An 8,838-nucleotide genomic window follows, 5' to 3' on the forward strand; every position below is an offset into this window, starting at 1 on the left:
TGGCTTTTATTCATATTTATCATCAAAGTATCAATTTGTGCCTCAGTATCCAGGTAAAACAACAAAGTTGTATTCAGCTAGCATCATGCGCAAAGTCTGAGGGAAAAATGTACCGTTTGCTATCGTGACTGTCTCGTGAGCAAAGCGCAAAGTCAAACTGGGTTTGAATGAAGAAAAGTCGGTATCTTACAGTAACATAAACATCCTCTAACCAGATCATCATGACATCTAAGTTGCCTGCGACTCAGATCAAATCCCTTTGTCCTGCTCTCTTCCTCCAGATAAATTTGCGCCCCATCGTTTCGGCGAGACAATCACGTTTATATAAACAGGTCGACCCGGTCTAGAGTTTCTGATACGAGCTAGGAAAACAAGGTGGGGCGATTATGTGCTTTACTGTGAGGTTAGACTAAACTAGTATTAAACCACAAGCGGTACAATATTTCGGCGAGTTTAAACTTTAAAGGATGGTGGGCGTAAAAATGGACGTGAACTAGGATATTAAAACAATTTCGATAAAAGCTAATGATAAAAAATGACTTCAGGTACAATTTAAACACAAATAGAGCACGCACGTTCAAAAAATATTCATTCATTGTCCGATTGAGACATGGTATAACCTAGACACAGTTCTTGGAACGCATATCTATCATCGTCATACAATGGAGTTTGGCCTTTTCATTATCTTCATATCACATGGGGCTGCACTTTGCCAGTCCACGAAAATGACGGGTGCGTATACACTCAGTCTACCAACTTGTGCTTCTGTATAAATAGAACTTGTGTGGTGCAACTTGAAAAATCTAGTACTAGTATTTTTGTCCGAACTGAAGATTATATATCAAAGGTGATCCAAGGTGCCGGTCCATCCAAAACATATAATACAGTTCAGAGTAAATGGCTCAAACTCGACACATATAATACAGTTCACAGTAAATGGCTCAAACTCGACACTACTTGCTCCAGGCTCTGTGGGCTTCCACACACAGTGTGCAGGTGCAGTTTGCACTGGCGCTGTGGTAGACGTAGGACAGGTGTCTGGGCACAGGCTCGATCAGGTGCAGGCTTCGAGCCGGTAACATGAAGGGCGGGTTGACACCGGGAGCTCTCGGGGAGGGTGGGCCGCCCGACCCGAAGGCCATGCTGGGTCGCGTCGGTGGTCTGAAGTCGGGACGAGTGTTCGAACAGCCAGTAAAAGGTCGGACTGAATGGTGAGCCTGGTTCACCACTGGTGGACAGTAACTAAAACTACAATGCGCTGATTCGGCAGTTTTGTGAGCCATCCCCTCAGCTGTCGGCGGAGGGATATGTCCGTGCTGCGAGACGACAGGAGGGTGTGAGGAGGAATAGTCTGACAGAGAACTTGAGTTAGATCTGTCCGACAAGCTGTGTGGTGGAGGATACGGAGTGGAGCTAAACCTAGGATCTGTTAGCGGCCCGGTGAAGTTGATAACAGGACTCATACCGCCACCAGTTGGGGACCACGTCGGACTCGGCCACACAGCAGAACCCGGGCTCGCCCAGGAGCGGAGCGACGGCAGGTCGAAGCCGTACGGACTGTGGATGCTCCTGTCGGGATGCGCCAGCCAGGGACTAGACGGCACGACCACTGGGCTCGGGTGAAACGAGGAACGGAACGAAGGAAATGTGGAGTCGACGCCACCTTCCCAGCAGGAGCTGTACCGATCGTTCGGAGGAGAGGCTCGATAGGACCACGGGGGAGAGGGCTGTCGGTAGAGAGGAGGTGGTGGGCCTGACACGTGACTGCCGAACTGATGTAGATGACTTACAACATGTGCAGCATCCTCGCCAGGAGGCGGTACATGGGTGGCGTCATCGGTTCCAGGTGCGGTTCGAACAGGTGTAACGTCACGGTCACTACGTGCGTTGCCGTACGTTGCCTGTCCCTGTGGCTGTGCATGTGTTTCAGCGGCTGGCGTGTCCTTGTGGAACGTTTGCGTCACATGCATAGGTGTCTCACTCGGTGACGTCGTCGCCGGGGCGTCATATTGAGGCACTGGCTTGTCAGCTACATGGTTGTTCTCGTCGCACAGTACCTTCTCAGGTGATTTGTTGTCGTCGGAAGACGGACTGTCCACGTCCATAGCCGTCTCACCCTGCTGCTCGGGGGTTGGTCTGTGCGTGTACCGCGGGGACAGGTAGAACAAGACGGGGCTGTGGTCGGGGCCGTCGGTAACGTCGCGAGGTGACAGCAAGGATTCGATGGCGTACGGGCCGCGAAATTTTTCAGTCTTTGGGGGCTCGTTCCTGATCTTATACTCGTCATCTTGAGTAGACTTGCTTGTCTGCTGTTCTGTTTCCTTCCGATCGCCTTCCTCGTCGATTTTCGGCTCCGTTCGGCTATCTTCGGCTTCCGACGAGTCGTGCCGAGTACGATCAGCTCTCAGTAGTCGCTTGCCCTTCGTTGGCTTCTTCGGTTCTTCGGAGTCGCTTCGTACGGCTTTCCTCGTGGTCGCCGTGCCGGGTTGGGCACGCTTGCGGCGCTGGCGGAACGTGCCGTCGGGGTTCAGGTAACTCTCGATGCCGTCCACCGTCCAGAAGTTGTCTTTACCAAACGGACGGTCTGCGTCACGAGGGACCTGTGTTGATCACAACAAATAGGTTATTAGACATGCAATTCTTACCCCCGGGTTTGCCCATGCTTCTTAATAACTACAATATACCATTACCTGGTTAGAAATACCATGGGTGTTGCATCTAGCTGGCCATACTCATAGAGCCATATCTATAGAGATGCCGTACACACTGCTTACAAATTTGCAAGTTGTGTTACACACTGCTTACGAATTTGCAAATTGTGTGGAAAATTATTAGCCCCATTGACATATTTCTAGCTACTATCATCGACTAAAACGGAGAAAAAGTGTTCAGCCGGAATGGAGACCTGTCGGGGGAGGCTTATCGAATGTTTAGCCTTCCCAGCATCTGCTTGGAGATTATCACGGTCGCGAACTCTTGACTTGTCACCTTGCAGTAGTTTATATTTTATCCAGACATGTCAGTGTTTCATGTGCCGAGCTAGTCTGGTGGAAGTGTGAATCTGAGGCCTAGGTGTCAAGGTGCAATGATATACACCTATCTCTGCTCAAACCAGACTCAAGTAGTTTTCAGACAAAACGTTGGTGGGGAAATTCATACACACAGACAGACTTACTCTACCCGCCAGTCAATAATGATACAACTGTAGCCTCCTTCACAGACTTTTCTACGAGGAGCGTTTCTTTTTTGCGATTGGGGGAGCGCAGATTTCCCACCGCTCCCTCAAGTATATGCCAGCCGCACTTAGAAGGCCTGCGAAGGAGGCTGGAATATTGGCAATGTTCTTTCTTTCTTCACATGTACAGCTTGTGTGTTCACTGTATAACGCCTGTCCACACGTCTCTATCCAACCATTAAAAAAAGGTTTTTGGTAATCTCCTTGGTCCAACTACAGATCCTCAATTTTAGACTGTAATAATATGATCACTAATAATCAAGAAGCTTTCATGAGTATATGAGATACGAGGTTACGAAGACAGTAAGATCCTTTGGTGCCTACTACTAGACTAGGAATCAAGTCTAGTTAGTTTTTGCCCGCTTCTTAACAACAGGTAGCCAGGATCATGGTAGCCTGGATACCATACTCCAACCTCAAAATATATCTTTCGCACGATAGATACTTGAGATCGGGCAGGGGTTTGGTAACCAGGCTAGCATCATGGCTAGATTCCAGGCTAGCATTTTATGAGAGGTCTGGCCACGCTTCCATCGCGTGTGTGCAGATAAACCCAAACTTCCGCCATCTGATCGTTCCAGCGTGACTTACAACCCCCTCTAACTAACTATTGGACTTTTGTTTTGTCGTTGTCTCTTCCGTTTTGTGAAACTACCAGAATCTTTTCGGATGACCCCCGATGAGACAAGGAAGACGCCACCTTTTCGACCATCTCTTTCAATCAATTGGACAGGCGCACGGATGTTACACAGTAGCCTAGGTGTCGCCATGGTTTGTTATGGACGTCCGCTCTTAGATGTGTAAATGGTTGGTGGTCTTTAGTTGATAGTATTTCGGCCATGTTGATTTGATCACATGGATGACATCCAAGCGCGCATCAATTTTCGGCTGTTTCTTAAAATTAAAAAAAAAGAAGTAAAGTTTTCAATCATGCTTGAAAACGTACAAAGCAGCTGCATAAGGAGCAAATGATGTAGATATATTGGTCATTTGTTCAACCTTCCAGACCATTTAGATTTCATAAATAAGGCATTTTTTGGGCCAAACTTTTCTTTTCTATTCGCACGTGCGCTCGGTTTTAGGTTGTTTCGCAACAATGTCAGTTCGCAATTGTCAGGTCGCAACAAGGCAAGTCTTTTCGCAACAAGGTACAAGTCGTTTCGCAACATTTGAATGTTATTAATCTTCGCGTGGCCAATTTACTCCTCTGCCGGCTAAACTCCTTCCCCAGCTTATGATACTGTCTTATGGGGGCACACACCAGTTTATTTGGGGGTTCAAATGGAGGCGGCACACCCTCAAGTCTAGCGACCATCTCTTCCAGGGAATTATCCTGAAGGAAAATAACTGTATATGGGGTGAGAGGATATACCTTCAGCTTCAAGACCAACTGAGTTTCGATCCTTCAACTTCTCTAATTTTGAAAAATTATAGGGAAAAAACATTATTTTCATGTCAAAAATGATGCACAAAATCGGGCATTTTCGCATTGGATAAAACAGATGAAGAAGATTTTTCCGGCAAGCACGACTGATACTGCCAGAAAGAGGAAAATCTAAAGACTAATCCAGCCAATTATAAAGAAAATTCTAGTACTACAGTTTTTTTAATCATCCACGGCGCGCGGCATTGCAACTTTGCTTGACACAGCGCTTCAGAGGTAAATCTAGGTCACCGGCCTCTTTACATTCAGGCGTAGGGATATCGCGGAAGCAACGCGCGGACCAAAACACAATTTGCACCAAAAACACACCATTTCCTACGCTTTTCAGCCATGTAACCGTTTAATGTCATTTCGCAGGAAATAATGAGAAATGTCAACTCAAACTTGGGCCCTCGGAAGCCTTTCGTCACTTTTTGGTCGCGGACTACCACGAGAGAAGAACTGGGGTGTGCACCGTTATGCCACGCAAGATCTGCTTGGAGATTACGATTCCCGTAACGTACCCCGTAGGAAGGCCCGGTGGCTAGCGGATCAGTCCGTGCCTGCTTAGGTGTGGTACCGAGGAAGGGTGTGGCATCTCTCACCGCTGGTAAACCCAGTCTAGACCCCTGAGAAATTCCGCACCTCTCGTCGTATTGTCCAGTTTTATGTGGAGCCTGTCTCTCTATGTGAGAAAACCGCTTTGTGAAGAGGTGTGAAGAAAGAATATGCCCAGCCTTTTGTGAACAAAGTAAAGTTTTTTTTCTTTCAAAGTACTTTTTTTTCAATCGATCGCGCGGCACTGGTTATCCGAATGTTTTCAGGAATCGACAGAAACGCCCCTAGCCTCTAATGGAGCGTACTCATCTGTACAATGCACTGGGCTAATTATGGTCAGTTGTGTATTCGCACCACTGGAGCGGAAAGATATTGGCTGAGCGAGAGTACTTTCCAAGTAGATGTAGGGTATGATTTTCATGCTTTATATCATGTCTTTTCTGTGTTCTACGATTTTCTCCATAACGTGAAGAGAGAAACTTGGACACTAAACAAGTTCAAATCAAGGTTAGACTCTAGTCTCTATTGCTGTATATGTATCCTCTTGAACAGTACTTTCCATTATCAGGAACGGAACAGAGGTTTGAAAATCCGTGAGAAACAGAAATTATGGGGTGAAATTTTATCTTGTCCTTTCGTTTTGAGAAACGCTATCCTTAGCCTAGTAAGAAACGCTACGTTATCCTTAGCCTGTTCAGCAAAATACGATGGCGTCTGAACCTGGTTCTGAAATGTTTTGAAAAAAAAATTTCTAGTTTGTACTGTTCTTCTTGTCCGTCGAATGGACATAGAGAAAATGGTTCAAAATAGAAAGCCCGACAAGAACGTCTAAAACTCGTCAAAAACAGCCGGAGCCAAATCTTTGCTTGGAAAGTCGGTTATTTCTACATTTAGGGCTAAACACGTCATACGAAGTTATGGATCCTGTAATCCATGGAGGGAATCTCCTTATAATGAGCCGTCTTATAGCGGTCCTACACAGTATAATTTATAAACACTGTGGCAACGCTCGGATCTATCTACAGCATATTAAAGTTATACGCATTTCTGACTTTTGCTTGCATGTATCATAACCTATACAGAGAAATTATAGCCTCCATAGCAGGCCCTCTGGGACCTTTTTAGTCTTTTTGTGGCTCATAATACACTTTTGCTGGCCATTTCTTTTTTGTTCTGAATCGCTCGTACTGCCGACCCGGAGAGCCCACAAAGACCAGAGAGTGGGCTACGAAGGCTAGCCCTGTACAAGGGACCCAGAACAAAAGGAACTGACCAGAAAAAGTGTATATGAGACCTCAAAAGACGGAAAAGGGCCCAGACCTGCTATGGGTGCTAAAAAAAAGTAGCTAAAGACGTGACGGTAAGGGCTTACTGACCTTGACGAAACACTTGTTGAGTGAGAGGTTGTGTCGAACGCTGTTCTTCCACCCCTTGTAGTCTCCGTTGAAGAAGGAGTACCGTTTCTTCAGCTCGTCCACTATCTGGAGCAGCGTCAGCTTCTTCTCGGGGGACTCCTGGATCACAGCCGCGATCATGGCCGTGTAGGACACCGGCGGCTTGGCATGGCGGCGGTACGGCTTCTTCTTCCCCTTGCGGGTGCTTGTTGGCGCGGTCTTGTCGTCCGTCTCTGCCTTCGGGCTGCGGGCGGTGTCTTCTACGCTGGTCTCCGAGAACATTGCCGTGTCCGTCGCTGCCTTGTCGGCTGACATGACGGGAGAAGTCACACACATGTCAGACGACTGGGAGTCGTTGTTGTTCTTGTTCTCTGCCTGCAATCGGACGTCGAAGTCTCGTCGGGAGATGTGCGGTTCTTGGACGGTGCGCGAGACGGCAGGCGGGTCGTGCCAGGCCCCGTACGGGTAGGTCGGCTGGGTAGGCACGAAGTCGTTGAATTCGCTGAAGCAGGATCGTACGGAGAACCGTCGAGAAACTTCCACTTCCATGTCAGTACAGGAGAAACGCTGAATCTAGCGGGGCCAGGGATGGACTGGAGCAGAGAGACGGCTGTGATGTCTCCCAAGCCTCTGACTCCAAGAAAACCTCCTTCCTCGGATCCTCTGTCTTGCTCTCCCGCGGAAGGTTGATGGCGACGATAGTCTTCCGATCCTTCGCTAATTCGTACCTTACAAAACAACTCGGAGAACCAATTATACGGATGAAATGCGGGGAGGCTGGAAAAGTCTCTCTACTCTAAACAAACTTCCATCCAAGCGCTCTGTGGGCTTCCCGGTTTAAAACTAACAATCACAGCCACGCACACGTACGTGTACACCATCCGTCTGGTGTAGTAGCCACACACGAAATGACGGTACCAGACACCAATAGGACTCTAATCTACACTAGTGCTTGCTCATCACACCTCCTTTCTTGGCACAAAGTGTTGATGCTTTTGTTGTGGAGGAGTCGGGATTTGACAATCTCCGCTCAGTGGGACGTTTATGGCTGCAATCACTCGCCTAATTGGCCAGCCGCAAGCCATGGACCACTTCACGATAACAATAATCTAAACTGCTCCTTTCCGGAAAAAAAATCCTCCGGTCTTGGAAGAAAACGTAGGCAAACTTTTTACTTGAAGAAAGTACTAAAACCTAGCACATATGTTCCTGGCAAAGGTAGTGGCAGGTATCTATTTGAAACAGCCCAGGTTAATTTACTGCACACTTGTTGAAAAGTCGGGTTGATCTGAGTGGAAGACAGCGGGGAGTAAGCTTGTGTGGGATTTTCTCACTCCCGCCGACTGTTTATTCTTTTCTCAAGAAGGTTTATAATATAACCTCTCTGTCTTTCTCTATCCCACGTGTGTTTTTACAAAGATTATTGGAAACCAGAATGTGGGGAAATAAAAGGAAAAGAGAGTTCCTTTTTTGTCTGAGATCGGTTTTGTGGCCTCCCATAGTTTATATATCCGGGCGGTGTGAAGTTTTTGATGGGTGAGAGGCGCCAATGTTCCCCGCACTATGGGACAGATTCCGGTAATTCACCACGTCTCGGACCGTTAGTTTAGCACGTGGCACCCAACGGGCGCCGAAACACATTGCCGCACAAATCTGCTAGCACAAATCCGCCAAATTGTCGTATTGTAAACTTTATCTTTTGTTTCACAATCAGCCACCCCTTGATGAGGCAACATTAGTTATTATTATAACGTGGACGTCAAGGTTGTTGAAATTTTGAAAATAACTTTCCCAAACGTGCAATGCAAAACCCAAATCCGCCTATACCCATGCATGTAAATTTACGTTTCACATGTTTGCGACATTTATTAAGTCTCCCTTCACATTCTTGAAAGAACGCTCAATTTCAGACATTCTTTTAAGTGAAATTCATAATGACAATATGTACAAGTAAGCTCCAACGGACTATTTGAATCCACTAATAAAATGAAGAAAAGTATCATAAAACTTCAAACGCACAACAATGAACAAGCCGAACCTACAGAGTACAGACTACAGTATTATATTTAGTATTAGTTTTATAACCTATGTTTCAGATTAGTATAAAAGTCCTGTGATGTACTTATTTATCATTTCATTTGTAAATTACTATGCATGTAGTAATACCAGCCGGCCCATATAGGGCATGGATGTATAATATTGGGATATTATCATGAATTCATGATCAC

The 8,838-nt window shown here is 46.6% G+C and overlaps 1 protein-coding gene across 1 annotated transcript; it reads right to left on the reverse strand.

The window, feature by feature from the left end:
* Window positions 1-505: 505 nt before the first annotated feature.
* On the reverse strand, window positions 506-7,243 carry LOC118417486 (forkhead box protein C1-A-like). The gene is made up of 2 exons (XM_035823062.1): window positions 6,593-7,243; window positions 506-2,600 (listed from the first exon to the last, which is right to left on the reverse strand). Exons 1-2 carry the CDS (start codon window positions 7,157-7,159, stop codon window positions 954-956), a joined length of 2,214 nt encoding a protein of 737 aa, XP_035678955.1. The 5' UTR covers window positions 7,160-7,243; the 3' UTR covers window positions 506-953.
* Between the last annotated feature and the right edge of the window lie 1,595 nt (window positions 7,244-8,838).

This window comes from Branchiostoma floridae, chromosome 6 (assembly GCF_000003815.2).
Source record: "Branchiostoma floridae strain S238N-H82 chromosome 6, Bfl_VNyyK, whole genome shotgun sequence".
Classification (NCBI taxonomy): domain Eukaryota; kingdom Metazoa; phylum Chordata; class Leptocardii; order Amphioxiformes; family Branchiostomatidae; genus Branchiostoma; species Branchiostoma floridae.